Consider the following 17,868-nt stretch of genomic DNA (forward strand, 5'->3'; position numbering starts at 1 on the left):
AAATAATGCACATAATACCCGTACTCGACGAGGAAAACATCTGCCATGAAGAGTCGACAAAAAGCTAGTGTTTGTCAGTCTCCTGATATTGCCGGATATGTCACTCGTTGACTCCGAACTACTTAACTACTTATGCATCAAGCCATCAAGAACATTTTGCCCGGACTTCATTCAAAGCATTATTTAGTCCTTCAAGGAGAAACACATTGCAATAATTATACGCTATTATATTCAAGAAAACACACTCTAGCTCTTTGCCATCCATTCAATATTGCGTCGTCGTCGTCGTCGACATGGGGCATTCATTCATGTCACTACGTACTTTTTTCCCATATCGATCCCCATCTCAGATCCTTCTCGTGACCATGGACCAGCTCATGCTTCCCTTGCGGCATCTAATTAGTAGTATGTTCTTGATTTCTTCCCTCCCTTTTTGTAACAGCCCCTCCACTCTCTCTTGTCCGCTCTTCTCTACACCCCAAAATCCATCTTCAACGCAATAGTAGGCTGCCCCCCACCGGCCCCCTGCCCACCCCCATTCTTCCCCTCCCCGTCCCCGTCGCGGAGCGAGCGGCCCGAACGAATAACCTCCTCCATGAACGCCTTCTGCCCCTCGCTCATGGCGCTCACGACACCGCGGAACGCCGCCTGGTCCGCCGACGCCATCTCGAGCAGCCGCGCGCTCGTCTCGGCGTACACCTCCTGCCCCTCGCTCGCCGCCCGCGACAGCAGCGTGGGCGCCACCACGGCCATGACGATCTGCGCGTGGTCCGGCCCCACGTGCGGCACGTACTGCGCCAGGCTCAGCGCCACCAGCTTGCGCGCGCCCTCGGGGTCCTCGGGGTCCGTGTTGGTCACGAAGGAGATGAGGCGCGGCAGCAGGTACCGCGCGATCGACTGGTCGGCCGGGGTCGGCGACGCTTGCAGGAGTAGGGACCGGACGCAGTTGGCGGCGATCTTGGCAGTCTGTTGGTGTCCAAGGTTAGTACGTATACACATCTATCTGTAGCGTGAGGAAAGGAAATAACAAGCAAAAAGAACTCACCATGCGATCCGTCAAACAATCCATCACCTCATCCAAGAACCGCGACACCAACCGGTCGTTGGCCGCCAAGTGGTTCTGCCCCCCCGTGAACAGAACCGTGATGCCCAACAGGCAGTTCTTGACGCACTGCAGCGACGAGGGCAGCTCCCGCTTCTGCGCGTTCAGGTAGATGGACAGGAACCGGCGCAGGCAGCCCTGCAGCTGGATGTGCGTGAGCGACTTGTAGTCGGGCGCCGCGTGGCTCTCGGCCCCGCCGCGGGGGCTGCACATGCTCGCCACGAACCGCTTCAGCATCGGCAGCGCCTGCGGCACGATGATGTCCTGGCACGTCGGCGTCGCCAGGATCGTCGCGAAGATGTGGATGATGCACGCGTGCAGGTCCGTCTTGATGATGTCGGGGAACACCTCGGCCGCGTCCACAATGGCGCTCAGCCCCGTCCGGATCAGCAGTACGGCCTCCTCCGTCAGCTGGTGCCGCACCGGCTGGCCCGCCTCCACCAGGTTCGGCAGCATGCCCGACAGCACCAGCACGATGATGCGCGTGAGCTCAAACAGCTGCTCAATGTCCTCCGTCAGGTCGCCGCCGTTGTCGGGCTGCTCCTTCTTCCGCGCCGACGGGTGGGCGACACAGAGGGCGCGCGCAATCTCCACAATGACGGCCTGGACGTCGAGCCCCTCGGTCAGCACCAAACGGTCCAGGAGATCCATAGTCTCGGAGAAGATGGCGTCGCGGTAGATGGCGTGACCGGACACGCTGGGATGCACGATCTTCTTAAGAGCCTGCAAAATCTCCAGCGTCTGCTCCTGCGTAGCCAACGAGTCTACCTGGCCGGGTCGGGTGGCCAGCGCCTCGAACGCGACACCGAAAAGCACAAAGAAGAAGGCCACCGGCTCGTCGCGATAGTTAATCTCGGGGCCCTTGGCCTTGCCGCCGTTGGTCGTCACGCCACCCTCGCCCTCGCCCTCGGTCTCTTTGCCGTCGAGCGCGTCAAACACGAACTCGCTGTCCTGCTCGATGAGGCTGGCGATGGCATCGACGAGCTTGAGCCACGACTCCTGGTAAAACCGCAGCAGCGTCTCGCGGTTCAGGGCGGCGTAGATGGTGTCCAAACTGCCCGAGAGGGAGGGGGGTCCCAGCGTCATCGAAATGTCGGGCTCGAATCGCAGACGAGCAAACTCCCGCAAAGACGACAGCCACAGAGGGGTGAGCTTGCCGATATGAGGCTTCAGCACGTCGTGCAGGTATTGCTGCTCGGTGCTGGCCACCTGAAGGTCGGCCCATGCTGAGAAAACCGACATCTTGACCATGACTTGAGCGTTGGAGCTGAGGCCTTGGAGATCGCCGATGCCAGCGTGCTCGGCCTCGCTCGAGAAGTTCTCCAGCGCCGAAACAAGCGTCTTGAGGATTCGCCCCATACGGTCGACATCCCGGACAATGCCTGTGGCGATGAAGGCCGCACACACATTGACAGCCTCGGACGCGAGCTCGGGCGACGAGTCGGCCGCAAACGCCGGCGTCAGGGCCGAGCTGATCTGGGCCTGGTACTGCTCCAGCAGCATGGCCTCCTCGAAATCGGGATCGGGCGACTTGCCGAACATGCGGAGCACGGCGCCAATGATCTTCAGACCCCAGATGCGCAGCTCCAGCACGCTGGACGTCGAGGCGGAGAAGGCCATGCGCACCACCTCGGCAATCTTGGACTGCAGCGCCCCCTGCGCCGGCGACTCGCCGTTGGTCGCGATGTCCTTGTTGATCATGGCGAAGATGTCGCTCAGGCAGCCGATGGCAAAGGTCCGGACCTGCCACCGGAGCGGCTCCACTTCGGCCCCTACCGAGGCCTCCTTGTCGTCGCTGACGCCGCCCGCGGCCGCGAAGCCGGCGACCTCTTCGTCACGGAGATCGACGGGCGCGCTTTGCTTCTTGGAGCTGTTCTCCGAGTTGTCCACGGCCTTGGGCCTCGTCATGCGGAGCACGTCCTGCAGGCGTATGAGCCACGAGGCCGTGTCCGTCAGCGAGGTCTGGCGCATCCAGTTGCGGATGATGTTGCGAATGCCGTCGTGGCTGGGCACACTGTCCAAGACGAGCCAAAGCTGGTCCTCGAGCCCCGGTTCGGCCGCCTCGAACACATCGCGAGCATTCCGCTTCATCAGGTTGTACAGCCCATCTACGGCCGCATCTCGGAGAATGCCGATGTCGCCAATGAAGTACTTCTGTAGTAGCTTGACATAGTCTGCGAACATCATGTTCCCGGGTGCGTAGAGCGACAAGTGTTCCGAACAGCCCAAACTGGCGCGCTGAACAAGTATATCTTCCTCCTCTTGGAGCTGGCCCACCAAGGTGAGGATCAACTCCCGCGACTTGGTCGACTCCTGCAGATCGGGTCCCAGAACATTGACCAACGAGTCGACACAGCGGGCTATGGCGGCGGGCGTGGAAAGCTCCATCTCCAGGTTCATGGTGATGGCCGACGACAGCTCCAGGTGGTGTGTATCGGAAAGATACAGCTGCGCCAACATTCCCAAAGTGCTGGGCACGAACGAAGAGAAGCCTAGACCGGCAGCGTCCGCAGCCAGTGACAGCGCCTCCAGAGCCCAAAAGTGTACCGTCGGGTGGGGGTCGTTGCAAAGAGACATGAGAATGCCCAAGATGGTCTTGAGATGGAATCCAGCGGCCATGCCGCCCACCTTGGCCTGGATACTGCCGAGAGCCATGGCGCATCCGGCTCGGGCGCTGGGCTCTCTGTTGCCTACGATAGTGTCCACGAGGTGCTTGATCTCGTGGTTGGTGAAGGCGTTGCCGCAGGTGTTGCAAAGTCTAGCCAAGGCAGCATAACCCATGCTACGAACATACTGATCGGGGTCGACGACGAAGCCTCGAATGATTTCCTGGAGGAGCTTTTCCACAGCCAGGTTCGTAACGTCGCCGGGCGGCGAGGAGGTCTCCTTAACGGCGACCCGAAGCGTAGAAAGCAAGGCGGCCGCGACATTGACGTTGATGGCAGCCTTGCGGCCGGGGTCTCGCTGCAGTGCGCCGGCCGACAAAAAGGTGACGACCTGCTCAAGGATACTCTCTTGCACCTTGGTAGGCGTCAATGGGAACACAAAGGCAAAGAGCTGTATGGCCATGTTGACTACCTCGGTAGCTGGTGGATCTGGGAGACTGTCTTGGTCCGACGATCCGACGTACAGCGCGGCAGCATCATGCTCCAACGAGGGGCAGATGGGCGACTTGAGGAGATCGTCGATGCTGCTGAAAGCATCCGACTCGGCCTTGGTGAGCTCTTCGTCGGAAGACTCCTGCTGCTGGCCCGGAAGCTTCTTCAGCTTGAATCCGTTGATGAGACCCGTGATGCCGAAGCCGGAATTGTCGCCCACTTCCCACACAGCCTCCAGGGCACCCGCCACGTTGGCGATGGATGCGCCGAGCGAGTTGGTGCCGTAGTTTTCGGGGTCAGCAAAGAGAGAGATGGCTAGTGTGAGCAGGTTGGACTGCAGCAGAGCCTCGCTGCCACCTGCCGGACTCTGGTTCACAAGCTTAATGTAGCACTGGAGAACGCGGCGCTGGACCATCAACTCTAGGTCGTGCAGCTGCAGAGCCGGTGTCAGTCTTTGCGAAATATCGTCGCTGACCTTCTTCGACGGCAATGTTCTCAGGAACGCCGTCGTGCTTTGCAGCATGGTGGCAATGCGCTTCGAAACATCGACCGTGAGTAGGCGGCTATTGAACTGGAGGAACGCCAGTATGGACCCCAGCGCACACTCTCGCACGTGAGTGAGGAAGGAAGCCTCCAGCAGACTGCGGTTGGACGTGTTGTCCTTGGCCAGGGGTTTGGGGAGGGCATTCTTCCACAGTAGAAGAAGTTGCGACAGATGGATCTTGACAAAGTTGGGACCCAGCGACATGAGACCCCCGATGAGGATCCAGGCCACCTGGATCTGCGTGCTCGAGACGCGCAACTCCGACTTGCCGCTCGACTTGAGCAGGTTGGTCGCCATGGACAGGACCCGGCTGTTGATATCAACAGATCCGTACAGCGGCCGTGACGGACTAGCACTGAGCGTCGCCGCCAGCCCATGCGCAAACCCAACACACCTCCTCGGGGAGTTCCGTCCACTAGTCAGCAGCGAGAGCTCTCGGCTGAGGCTGTTCATGCATACGGACAGGCAGGGGAGAAGCTGCTGCGGGCAGGCCAGCACGAAACTCTTGAGGCACCGCGAGGCGTAGACCTGGACGCTGTAGCTCGGGTGCTGCAAGACCTGCAGCAGGCCGTCCCGGCAGGGCTCGGCGAAGTTGTTGGCGGCCGATCCGAGTGATTCGACCAGGGAAGCCACCGCGCCCAGGGCGGCGATCAGCATCTGCTTGGTGGGCTCGGGCCGCTCCTTGAGCGCCTGGGGGTAGTTCTTGAAGATGTCGTTGATGACGGCCTTGGCCGCGGACATCTGCCCGGACTCGCCCAGGATCTTGCGTCCGACGACGTCTTGGAGGATGGTGTCGACAATGCGCCGGGAGATCAGCAGTCGATACCGGTTGTTGGCGATGTTGGGGTTGCCCAGCACATCGAGCGTGAGGTTCTCGACTATCCGCAGGTAGTTGGCCTCCACGATCTTCTCACCCAGCTTCCGGAGGACGCGTCCGTAGCAGACGGCCAGGGCCGCCCGGGTCTTGTTCGTGGTGGACATGCGCACGTAGTGCACCGACAGGATATTGAGCATGTCGACGAGAGACATGGCAAGGGCCTGGGACTTCTTACTTCCGCCGGGGGCGGGGCTGCCGGGCCGCGAGGTGGGCAGGTCGTCCTCCTCGGCGAGGCTCGCGCCGGGCGCCATGGAAGCCCGCTTGTTCTGCTTCGCCTTGCCCTTCTTCTTGGCCGCCGCGTTCTCGGCCGCGGCCAGCTCCGAATGGCTCTTGACCATGGCCTCGGCCAGGCACTCGGCGGCGGCGTGGCGCACGCTGGTGGAGCTCGAGTCCATGGCCTTGAACAGGGCGGCCGTCAGCTTGTCGAACTCGCCCGAGGTCTCGAAATAGGGGGTGTTCTTGGACAGGGCCCGCAGGCAGCGGCAGGCGGCCACGACGGCGAGGTTGCCTTTGTCGCCGCCGGCCACGTTGCGGCCCTGCTTCCAGATGTCGCGCGCGATGGTCTCGTCCATGCTCGGCCCCACCATGCCGACGATCTTGGAGAGGGAGGTGAGGACGGCGCCGCGCAGGCCGGCGTTGCTGGACGTGTTCTTGAGCAGCTTCAGGAGGGCGGAGCAGGCGAGGGGGTGGAGGCCGATGACGCTGTCGCCGGCGGCAGCGTAGACATCGCCGAGGCAGGTGACGGCGGCATGGCGGGTGCGGTGCTCGGCGTCGGACTTGGCCTTGGAGTTGGAGATGAGGTTGACGAGGTCGTTGACCGTCTCGAAGAGGAGCTTGCGGTCGCCGTGCTCGAAGATGTGGGCGAGGATGGGGCCGACGTTGTTGCGCACGACGCGGCTGGGCGGGGGCGTGGTGAGGTTGAGGATCTGGAAGACCTCCTTCTTAAGGTAGAACTGCTGGGCGGTGCAGTCGTCGGGCGGCAGCTGCAGCACGTGGGCGCGCAGGGTCGAGAGGAAGGTCAGGAGGAACAGGTCCTGCTGCTCGGCGGGCAGCGATTGCAGTTTCGGCAGGTCGAGCTCGGGGGTGTGCAACGGGTTCTGGACGGCGCTCGTTCGCGGCGCGGGCGAGGGCTGGACAGCAATGTCGCCGCTGGGTTCGCCGAGAGCGGCATCGGGCGACGACGACATTGGGGGGAAAGAGAGCTCTTGTAGTGGGGTGGATATAAGTTGGTATTCCAATCAAGAAGACATTGGGAAGGAGAAGAGGAAATAATAAATCTTGTAGGAAGATCAAGTTGCGTGGAAAGTAGGCAGGTATTCGGAGTGGGCAGAATGGGGTGCCCCTGTTGTGGTGAGGTGAACTTGAAGTACTCGGTTAGTTGTGATGTTGATTGATACCTGCTAACCTACGATGCGGTGGCCGGTATGGGTGGCATTTGGTGTGGGCGGCTTTACGTGTAGGTGGCAGGCAGTCCCTCCTTCCCTACTAACTTTATCCAGGTATGGCTTGCAGGGTTTCTCCACATGCATGTGTCGCTGAGTCCGTCAAATCAATCAACCTGGAGCTCCCGTCCATCAACTCAATTGGGTGCCGGCCGGTGCCAGAAAATAAAGCCGTGCTGCCGAGTTCCAGGGCGGATAGCTGAAAAAAAGCAAAGTAAGTTGCGGTCCCTCGCTTTTCGCGCAACACAAGGCATCTGCTACCACGCAATCCACGATCATATTGTAGAGGATGGCCAATTCCGCAAATCCAGTACCTATCTATTTACGTGTCCCCTAAGCATTTCGCCCGCCGCCCGCCATGGAACACCTACTCCGCGCCCGCCCGACGCCGTCCGCTCTGCGAACCCTGTTGCGGTCCTCCCCCATCTCGCCGGCTCGTCCCACCTCGGCGACGATCTCAACGATATGCGCACAATGCCTCCTCCGCCGCCGACAACAACAACCCTTCAGCACGAGCGCCGCCCAACTCTCGGGCCATAACAAGTGGTCCAAGATCAAGCACGACAAGGGCCGGGCCGACGCCAAAAAGTCGGCGCAGCGGGGCCTCCTCACCAAGGACATCCAGCTGGCCACGCGCCTGTACGGCCCGGACCCCAAGTTCAACGGCCAGCTCGTGAACGCCATCGCCGTCGCCCGCAAGGCCGGCGTCCCCAAGGCCAACATCGACGCCGCCGTCGCGCGGGGCCAGGGCCGCTCCTCGACGGGCGCCAGCCTCGAGACCGTCGTCATCGAGGGCATGACGGCCGGCGGCGCGGGCGGCGAGGGGGCCGTCTCGCTGGTCATCGAGGTCCTCACCGACAACCGCAACCGCGCCCTGCACGACGTCCGCGGCATCATCAAGAAGCACAACGTCATCCTGACCCCGACCACTTTTCTCTTCGAGCGAGCAGGCCGTACTGTGCTGAAGCTGGGTGGAGACGACAGTAAGGAGGCCACTACCGAAAGCAGCAGCAGCAGCAACGCCTTCGACGACGTCATGATGCAAGCCATCGAAGCGGGCGCCGACGACGTCGAGGACATCGGCGACGGCATGTTCGTCGTCTGGACGCCGCCGACCCTCACCCACAAGGCGGCGCAGGCCCTCAACCTGGGCGACCTCAAGGCGCAGATCGTCGAGTCGGACATCGTCTGGACCCCGTCCCAGGACAAGGTGCGCCTGCCCGACGCCGAGGCCGCGCAGGCCTTTGCCGACTTCCTCGACGCCGTCCGCGACTACAACGACGTGCAGGCCGTCTACGCCAACGTCGAGCAGGGCGACAATGTCGCCGAGGAGCTCTGGGATGCCATTGAGGAGAACCTTGACTGAGCAGAGGATGCGTTGGTCGGATCTCGGTTTGTACATCTCTCTTGTAGTCATAAGAAAGGAAGACCGGACAACCGGCATATCATAAAAGGCAGGGTACATAAAATAGATATAGATATAGATATAGTGGCGTGATCGGTATAAGCCAACAGTAGCATTGTACGGTATTGTAACACAGGTATGCAGCTCTCACAAAACTTAAATCAAGTCGTACATACAATGATCGTCCATCCCAAAACGGACCAAAACCTCATCCTGAGATACCCCTGAACTCCGATGGTGCATTTGCTTTTTGACTTCTTCTCTTCCTCATCCAGCGTAACCGCCTCGATGGGAAGGCTCTCCCCTCTCTCCAACAACTATCCCCTTGAGGCAGTGTGCAGTCTGCCTCTTTTCCTCGTGTTCCTCTTCCCAACCCTGTGTCCCCTCGTGCATTTCGATCATCCTCAAGACCGCGCACTACTCTCTATCCCTGCTGACCACGCACCCCTATTTTTCCTGGTTGTTGTTCCCCTCCTGCTGCGGCGGCGGCGGCGGCGCCCGGCGCGCCTCCTCCTCGAGCCGGCGGTCCCGCAGGTAGAGGCGGCGGGCGCGCAGGCGAGCGAGCTCGGCCTGGATCTCGTCGCGGTCGAGCGGCACCGTGTTGGCGTTCTCGGGCTTGGGCCAGAAGTCGGGCACGGCGAAGCGCTCGTCCAGGTTCGTGCCGAAGTAGTACATGATGCCGATCGGGAACATGACGTACATGCCGAACTGCGATTCGTCCGTTAGTCAACCAGTCCTTCGTCTTCGTCTTCGTTGTTGTTGGTGGGGTAGGGAGAGTGTTCCGGAATGGGCGGCAGCGCATAGGTGGTAGGCGCAGTAGGAGCTATGTATGGCGGTCGTGATGGGGGAGCGTGTATCAACGCACCTTGAAGACTTCGAGATTGAGACCGCCCATGGTGGCGATGATTTTCTAAAATGGAGGGGCAGCAAGAGAGCCCTTGACGGTTTGTTCTTTCGAATTCTTCGGTTACGGGCGCACAATCGGTGTGGCCACGTCAATTGATTCGAGCAGTTTGCTGTAGAATGCAATCAATCAATTCCACCCGACGACGTGGATTAATTGACAGAGAGAGGTAGGAGGTAGTGGCGGGAAGTAATGATCAGTCGACAGCTCGGGAACTGGAACCCATCGAAAGTTTTCCCACTCTCGGCCGCCGCCCCAATTAGCGGATCCCCAAATGCGCTAGCCCGCCCAGTGCCGCGCCGCACTCCGGGGAAGCAAGCTGGGAACGCTCCGAGATCCTCTCCAAACTCAAGCTCCTGTCAAACCCAAGCTGCAGCTTGCCAAGCCGAACGTCACATGAGAATACAGCTGCATGATCAAACGTCATATGGCTCGCATCGATCCATGTCATTGGACACCTGTTTCTCAACAGAACTTGTATAGCAGTTGCTGAACTTTCATAGGTAAAAGTCAATCAATGCCAATGCCAGAATGTAAGGAAGAATTGCAATAATGGAATTCATCGAACCAAATTATCCAGGGGTATCTCGATCTACATACATAACATACACACATAACAAACGCTTTCATTCATGGCGCTGGCCCCGGCGCTCCCCCAACTCCTTCCCACCTTCCATCCTTCCATCGTTTCGTTCCCTTTCGTTTCCCTATCCCTAGGGAACCTTTTAATCATGAAGAAAGCCGCCGCCGTTGACCCCTTGACCCCTTTTTAAGTCCCTAGAGGTTTATGTAAAAAAAGAGAAAACATGGGAAAAAGAACAAGAACAAGAAAACAAAAAGGAGATGGCGGGCTAGCAACTCCTCGTAACCCGCCAAGCCGCCAACCCCCGCCTCCCCACGACCCGCCGAATCGTCGGCCAGAACCCGTCCTCGGCCCAGTCGAGGTCGTCCAGGTTGAAGTGTTGCCGGTGCCGCCAGACCTCGCGGAACCGCAGCCCCTCGAGCCCCTTGTTGGGCAGGTACGGGTCCAGCCACGTCGCTGAGAGCGGCGCCACCAGGTACGTCCCGTTGGCCTCCTTGAGGTACTCGTGGTTGCGCCGGTCCGCCGGCGTGTCGCACGTCGCCAGCCTGCCCAGCTCCTCCAGCAGGCTCGCCCCCTCAATGTTCATCACGTCGCGCGTCTTGAGCACCTCGTTCTTGCCGTTCAGCAGCCAAATCGGCGGCATGTACGTCTTCCACCAGATGGCGTGCGTCGCATCCGGCTGCGTGCTCAGAAACACCTGCCCCGGCACAATGCCGCCCTGGTGGTACGTTCCCATCAGCAGGCCCAGCACGACATTGAATGCGATCCAGGCGCCCACCCACACCTTCATCACCGTCGGGTTCTTGGGCAGCTGCACCGACGACAGGATCAGCGGGATCACCGGCTGCAGGAACCGCGCCTCCTGATGCTGGAAGATGGACAAGACGAAAATCCCCGAGATGGCCGAGTACAGGCGCAGCGACAGGTGCGGCTGGAAGAAGAGCAGGGCCGCCGCGGGCCCCACCAGCAGCGGAATGTTGACCAGAAGGTGCTGGTACCAAGGATGCAGGCCATGCTCCGCCAGGTTGGAGGGCGAAATATTGTAGCGCAGGTTGTTCCAGGGGGTAATGACCGGGTGCCGCAGCAGGTCCGACCAGCCAATGGGGTGCGGCGTGTAGAACGAGGTGTCGAGCGAGATGGCGACCACAACGGTGAACAGCGCCGATGCGACCAGTGTCGCCAGGATCAGAGGCCTGTGATCAATGACATCATATATTAGCGATCACCATCGTTGTGCGTGCGCAGCGTAAGATAAAACCTACCTGTTCCAGAAGTGCGGTATCAATCGGAGCCCCGGAATCAGCAAGAAAGCAGGGAATGTAATCCGGTTGAAGACGCCGAATACAGCCACCACGCCCAGTATGGCGGGCGACAAGAGCGACGACGAAGATTGTTGCGACTAGAAGAAGCCCAACGAGTTAGCCAACGTGTTTGCGCAAACGGTTCCAGCAGCTCCTTCTCTCCCTCTCTCTTAGCTTACCGTAGTATCCAGAATGCGCTCGATCAGCACCAAGCTCCACGCGACCACGAGGGTCTCGACCGAGTTGGAAAAGGTATGGGTCTGGAAGGTCCAGGTGACGTAGGACGAGGCGACGAGCAGGACGGCGACGCGGCGGTGGCGGGGCGACTGGACGAGCTCGTGGATGGCCCAGTCCTCGAGCACGAAGCTGATGACGAACATGAGCAGGCGCAGCGTCCAGAAGACGGCAATGGGCGGGATCTCGCCGCCGTGGGCGCTGTCGCTGCCGCCGCTGCTGAAGCCGGACCACAGCCAGCGCAGCAGCAGCATGGGAAGCCCGTAGACGGGCCACAGGGGGAACACGCTGCGGATCGGCCACTCGCTCGTGAACTCCCAGGTGCGGCGCACCGGATAGCTGAAGATCTCGCCGGCAATGACCTCGGGGCCCTGGAAGTTCTCGTCCGGGTGCAGGTAGCTGGGCGACAGGGCGAACCAGAGGCGCACCAGCACCAGCAGCAAGTAAGCTCTCCTCCACATTTTCCCTGTATTCTTCTTCCGGTTTTCTGCTGTGTATTTTGTTTCTGCGACTGTTTCCAGTTTCACGTCGCGCAATTTGTGTTTTTCCCAGGTACGGGTAGTGGGGGCGGATGCCAGCGAGGGCAGGAACATCCAAAGTCGGGTTCGGCGCAAAGTCGCGCGGGTTGCCCGGCGCTTTTAAATTGATTTCTTCTTCTTCTCTCTGTCGTCTGTATTCGGTAGCGGCCGCGAGGGAGGGAATTCGATTGCAGTTCGGAATTCGGGGGTGGTCGCTTTAGGAAGGAATGTTGCGGAAGCGTTTGGTCGCTATGACACGGGCACGGAATGTCGCATTGTTGGAAAGTTACGTTGGGGCAAGATAGCGGATAGCAAAGTCGTACAGCAACCTTCAACAAAATTGGGAGATAAGAGCTTGAGTGTGTATAAGTGTCTCGCGGTGGTCTTGCATGCAGCAGCAGAGCTCAGGTAGGAGGTGATGGTATAATGGGACTGGGCCAGTATGCTATTAATAATATTAATCAAATGTGGTATTAGCAGTAGAATTGCGACAGATGGAGTTTAAGGCAAGGAGGGTCCAGAAAAGAACACCAGCATCAATGTGGACTTGGAGGGGCCCCCAAAACAAAGATCTAAGTAGGGACTCCGTGACACAACAACAAAGAAAGAAAGCTGGCCAAAAAGTGCAATATTACCAAGAACAAGGGTTACTGCCGATGATGATGAGAGCTGTCTTTGGTCATTGGATCAAATGACAGCCTGGTGCTTGGTACACGGAGATCTCAACTTGCATTTCCGTTTGGGAACAACATTGCTTAGCGGGCGGAATGTCTCTAAGGCTATTAGTGTCCTTTTTTTTCCTCCTCTCGCCCTCCGTCCCTTTTCTCCTTCCAAATCTCCTTACTTGAAGTGTCACCACATATAACCTACCAGATAATAGTAGAGCTGACGCGCAGGACTGGACCCTCGCACCCGTCACAATCTGTTGTGTAATTAAAAGGATACTGGCCCGAAGAAGCCGCGATGTGTCCCCCTCCCCCCTCGACTCTCTCGAGTTGCAACGAACCCAACCCAAATGGGGTGATCTGCAAACATACCGTAAAAGCAACATGAATTACTGAAAAAGCATTCGCATCGCTGTGCCTCTGAATGAAGCCAAAGAAGATAATGCGCGGGTGACACCACCACCATCCCATAACCACATGCCCATCTTGCTTGTCCCAGCGAGATCAAGTGACTTTGTCCACGAAAGACGTGTCCGATGGCCACACGTTGGAATTTGGTTCGCCGCCGTGCAAGATAGAGGAGCAGAGATGGTAGCCTAGCCTAAACTACAACATCCTAAAGCAGTCATTTGGGATCCAAATTCGCGCGCCGAGCCAACCAACAGCCGGATGCGTCCCGCGCGCCAGGCGCACCCTCGAGCTACCGGTAGATTCCTGGGTCCGACGGTGGATTCTAGTCCTTGCCCTCTTTTTTTCCGCATCGTCCCAATCCGAGGATCCCTGCTGGAACTTCCAAAGCTCCAATGCTTTGCTCCAGTAAATTAAAGCAACCAACGGCGCTAGAGCCCGTTCTAGAAGGCTTGAAGGCTAGCTCGGACAGCTATCGCACAGCTCCCAACAGCTCCGACCCCTGAACTCTCCGAAGCTCATGCTGCTAATGCGAATAATTCATTCCCCCTTTCGTAGATCATCGCTCCATTCTGCTAAGATCGCGCAATGGGAATCGCAAAATCGCCAGATAATCTACCGTTCGCAGACCTTCGATGCCACATAACCATCTTATGGCAGCCTCTCTGAGATTATGCGCATATAGTGTCTCAATCTAGGCCTTTACGCATGTATGCTCGGACTCATGACTCGTGACGTAACAATTTGCTGTCGTTGACGGTTTGCTTAAGCACATCGACAACAACTGTAGGCATAATAGACTTGAATGCGTTGCTGCCGATGGCACAACTCAAGCATTGCAGTGGTAGCCGCATACGCATTATATAATACACATGTATGCAGAATCCTCTATCAAAGGCCCCTTCACGCCTAGTCTATAGTGCGCCGTCCTCCATGCTGCAAAATTAGGGACAGTAGGCCACCAACCTACATATCTAGAATGTAACTACATGTGTGTATGTAAATGAGCCAAAGCCTCATCTCGTCCCGAGCCAATACAACAGCCCACCCATCCCAACATTCACCAACAAATGCTGCCCCAAACTCCACCCCATACTGTACAAGTACTTGGGCGAGAAGACGGTCCAGATGAACAAGTGCGTCCGCAGCGCCGTGCATGCCGCCATGACGAACCCCAAGCTAGCCGTCACGAACACAGTCCACAGGGCAATATACTGATGGTAATACACACCCTCACCCTCACCCTCACCCTCACCACCACGCCCTTGTCCTTGCCCTTGACTTTGCTTGCCGACTGATGCTGATGCCGTCGATGATGCCGCCGCCGCCGAAGCAAGCCTGCGCCGCAGCAACAGCACGTTCGCCGCCGAAGCCCACCAGATCGGCCCCGCAAAGTTGCCCACAAACGTCAGGACCCCGACGGCCACCAAGCTGTACCCGCTGATCCCGTTGTACGCGTTGGACAGGTCGACCGACGAGATGGCGTTGGTGCCCCCCATGGCGAAGAAGGACGCCAGCTGCAGCACGAGCGACGTGGTGCTGATCTCGGCCGTCTCCAGCCCCGGCTCCAGCCGCTCCAGGAAGAACTGCAGGACCTGGAACAGCAGGAACAGCGGCAGGTTCGTGACGCGGGACTGCGTCAGGGCCAGGACCGTGTACAGGTGATGCAGCGTCTTGATATCTGTATACGCGCGCACGCGTGTGTAAGTAAAGGCACATAATTTGGGGCATCTGCTTTCCCTGTTTAGAGTGGGCACTTACGTTTTAGTCGAGACATGCCGAAAGGCTGGGTAAGAAGGCAGTACACGGGATAGACCGAGCCAATCGCGATAGCAACAAACACGGCCTGGGCACGGCGGACGAGTGACGCCTCTCCCAGGTATCCCAGCACCGTCTTCATGAAGCCTACGATCAGTTCCGGGGAGTCTTCACTGCAGAAGGCCACCTTGAAGGACAGGGCCAGGCTAATCAGGACCGTGACGAACGGGACTGTAATCACTCTCGGCAACCCCTGTCCAAGTCGGTGGCGTAGTTTGAAGGCGGTCGTCAGATACGTAAGGAACGACAAAGCCCAGAGCAACTGCGGGTTGCTTGTCATGAAAAGCTTGACAATGTCGGGCTCGCCTGCAAACTTCTGGCCAGTTTGGTTCCAGCCTCGGATCAGTCTCATAGCTACCAATGCCACAATGGCAATGGCGGCCGGGGTGTGTTTCTTTCTGCTGGTCCTGTCACATTGTCAGTCGCGATGAAGATATTTCCTGTTTTATGCTGGAGACTTTACCTCGAGAGTGTCACATAGAACAGCCAAGCAGAAGCAGACCAGTACCAGAAGTGGTGTTCCTCCTCAACGTAGCTGCTGGCAAACATCATGATACCGTACAGTACGGTGATGGCGGCGAAGGGGATCAAGGTCAACCGCATGTCGCCAATCAGGATCAACGATGCCATCGCCAGGGCCAAAGCGGCAACGGCACTGATGCCGCCTTGAACCAGCTTCGACATGTCGTAGTTGCTTGCCATGCTGCTCATGAGTTCCTGCGCCCTTTGTAGCCACTTTCAACATGTTAGCGGCTGTAGTTTTACTGTTGTTGGTTGACGGGGGTTAACGAACCGTGGAAATGCGCTCCTTCCAATCATCACTCGATTGGGTGCCGACCGACTGGCTAATCTTCTGCAACTCACATGCGAGGTCTTCTGCCACTGTGGGTAGGTCGCCGCATGTTGAGCCTGCGTAGTCAGTCGTCAGCGATACCCCTGATGCTGCAGCGATGATGTCGAAGATTTGCTTGGCGTTGCTAAGCAGCAAATGCATTTGGTCGCGTTCTGCATCCAATGTTAGTACATCTACACAGAAGAAAGGCAACTTGAGTGATCCTTACGGTTCGACCAAAATGGCAGGAAATCCAGTATGAAAGCCCCTAGGTTGTTCTTGGGGGCCGGGAAGCCAAGCAGTGCGCCCAGGGTCGGGGCCAGGTCCGATTGATCGACCTTGGTGTAGTACTGGAAGTCCTCGTCAAACGGAGCCGGTACAGTGGCCGGCTTGGCAATGCTCTTCAGCTTGGGCGAAATGAAGACCAAAGCCGGGGACGTCTCTCCCGCCGACGAGGCACCGTGGTTGCCGGCATCGTTCATTCCGTGATCTCCGCAAAGCACCAAAAGCGTCGACTGGAGATGTGCTTGGGCCTCCATCGCTTTGTAGATTTCCCGGACAATGCCGTCCATCTCGCGCTGTTTCGGGACCATGTTGACACTGCGCGGTCCGGATTTGTGGCCGATGTGGTCCAAGCCGAGGTAGTGCAGCACCATGGTGTTCCAGTCATCCTGGCGGAGCTCCGACGTGATGTGCCTCGTGACATTGTTGTCTACTTCAGTGAAGTCCTGGTTCCTGGTCAGCCTTGTCGTTGTTCCCATCCACTTTATGTTTCTCCGGGGTCATCCTACCGAAACGAAGAAACTCGAAGTCCCGTCGGCCCGGTCAAAGGTGTCGGGGAAGAGCTTCAGCCAAGTATCGTCGCCGTAGAGAAGCAGCTTGCCGGTCTTCTTGGCCTTCATCTGGGCGAGCCACGAGTCCTGGGTCGAGAGGGTGGAGCTGGTGTCGGCCTCGTCGAGGTTGAGTATGACGTCGAGAAAGGAGGGGATGGAGCCGGTGGTGATGGCCTTCAGCCGGGGCATGGTGACGGTCGGCGAGGTCGCGTGGGCGGTAAAGGGCATGGCGGCGCCATCTTTGATCAAGCTGGAATAGATAGTTAGCATGCGATTGGGCAGGTACAAGGCATGGCGCATTGCGCATGGCTCACCTTTGGGTAAACTGAAAGCCCGTTCCATCCGTGTAGACAAAGTCGCTATACGTGTGTTGTGTCAGCAGCGTGGAAACGACGGCGGGCGCGTACGGAGCCAGATTTTGCCTACCTCCTCAGCGCGTCGACGACCATGAAGACCAGGCGGTCAAACGGTGGCGCCGGCTGCAGCCCATCGTCGACAGCTCCATCATACTGGGCGAGACCGGGCAGGAGAGGCTTGTAAGGGAAGAAGCCCTTTGCGAAGATGTAGATGGCGACCGGGATGAGCAGGTTCGCCGCGACTAGGAGCACAGTCGACAGGTAGGAGCCATACTGGCTGCGGCGCATCTTCTCTTTGTCGGGTTCGGTCGTGGTCTGATTTTGTCGCGATCAACGCTCCATGGCATACAGCGGGAGAGAACGAGGCCGTGCGATTTTGTACAACTTGTGCAGGGTGCACAATCAAGGAGCAAGGAGGGATCTTGGATGCGATTCGCGAATCGGAGGAATAAATGATCGGTACTAGTAAAGGAGCGGTGATACTGGAGATCAGGCAGATCCGGTCAACGAAAAAGAGTTTCCGGGGCCGTGGGTTTCGTCATTCGGATGTGGCCCGCAAGGTACCAGGTCAGCTTTCTAGTCGAGAAAGGGGGTTTTCGTGGGCTGAGCTGCAGCTTGGGGGGCTCCGTAGTGGGGTTGAGCTGGGAATTCCGGTCAATTTTCAGCCCTGTAGCGGTAGTGGTACCTGACAAGCTGCCTTGCATCCATGCACGTTACCTTCATGTCACTCCAACCGTCCAACCCCACCTTGTCGGCTGTTTGCTACCCTCAGTTAGAATCTGGATCTTCCGATTTCCATGTTGCTGGAGGATTCCATCAACCTCGTGATCGTTCTATCATCATACGTAGCCTAACTCATATCTATCAATTCTTCTGCGAATGGATTTTGCAATTGCCTGAAGTCACTTTTACCATTTGGATGCTGAGTCTGGTGATTAGCTATCACAT

General features: G+C 58.2%; 5 protein-coding genes across 5 annotated transcripts; 1 reads left to right on the forward strand and 4 right to left on the reverse strand.

The window, feature by feature from the left end:
* Positions 1–471: 471 nt before the first annotated feature.
* Positions 472–6,808, reverse strand: PG985_009826 (uncharacterized protein; the record flags this gene model as incomplete). Its single annotated transcript, XM_066829594.1, has 2 exons — positions 472–966; positions 1,046–6,808. 2 exons carry the CDS (start codon positions 6,806–6,808, stop codon positions 472–474), a joined length of 6,258 nt encoding a protein of 2,085 aa, XP_066681984.1.
* A 613-nt stretch (positions 6,809–7,421) lies between these two features.
* PG985_009827 (uncharacterized protein) lies at positions 7,422–8,429 on the forward strand (the record flags this gene model as incomplete). Its single annotated transcript, XM_066829595.1, has 1 exon — positions 7,422–8,429. The coding sequence occupies one exon, from the start codon at positions 7,422–7,424 to the stop codon at positions 8,427–8,429; it is 1,008 nt and encodes a 335-aa protein (XP_066681985.1).
* Positions 8,430–8,915: 486 nt separating this feature from the next.
* PG985_009828 (uncharacterized protein) lies at positions 8,916–9,363 on the reverse strand (the record flags this gene model as incomplete). Its single annotated transcript, XM_066829596.1, has 2 exons — positions 8,916–9,176; positions 9,334–9,363. 2 exons carry the CDS (start codon positions 9,361–9,363, stop codon positions 8,916–8,918), a joined length of 291 nt encoding a protein of 96 aa, XP_066681986.1.
* An 860-nt stretch (positions 9,364–10,223) lies between these two features.
* On the reverse strand, positions 10,224–11,951 carry PG985_009829 (Alg9-like mannosyltransferase; the record flags this gene model as incomplete). Its single annotated transcript, XM_066829597.1, has 3 exons — positions 10,224–11,148; positions 11,218–11,354; positions 11,436–11,951. 3 exons carry the CDS (start codon positions 11,949–11,951, stop codon positions 10,224–10,226), a joined length of 1,578 nt encoding a protein of 525 aa, XP_066681987.1.
* A 2,146-nt stretch (positions 11,952–14,097) lies between these two features.
* On the reverse strand, positions 14,098–17,208 carry PG985_009830 (uncharacterized protein; the record flags this gene model as incomplete). Its single annotated transcript, XM_066829598.1, has 8 exons — positions 14,098–14,762; positions 14,843–15,306; positions 15,363–15,634; positions 15,693–15,904; positions 15,961–16,459; positions 16,523–16,814; positions 16,879–16,923; positions 16,991–17,208. The coding sequence occupies 8 exons, from the start codon at positions 17,206–17,208 to the stop codon at positions 14,098–14,100; spliced, it is 2,667 nt and encodes an 888-aa protein (XP_066681988.1).
* Positions 17,209–17,868: the final 660 nt, after the last annotated feature.

The sequence above is a fragment of the Apiospora marii genome (genome assembly GCF_038362585.1).
Source record: "Apiospora marii strain CBS 49790 chromosome Unknown utg000006l_segment0_segment0, whole genome shotgun sequence".
Classification (NCBI taxonomy): domain Eukaryota; kingdom Fungi; phylum Ascomycota; class Sordariomycetes; order Amphisphaeriales; family Apiosporaceae; genus Apiospora; species Apiospora marii.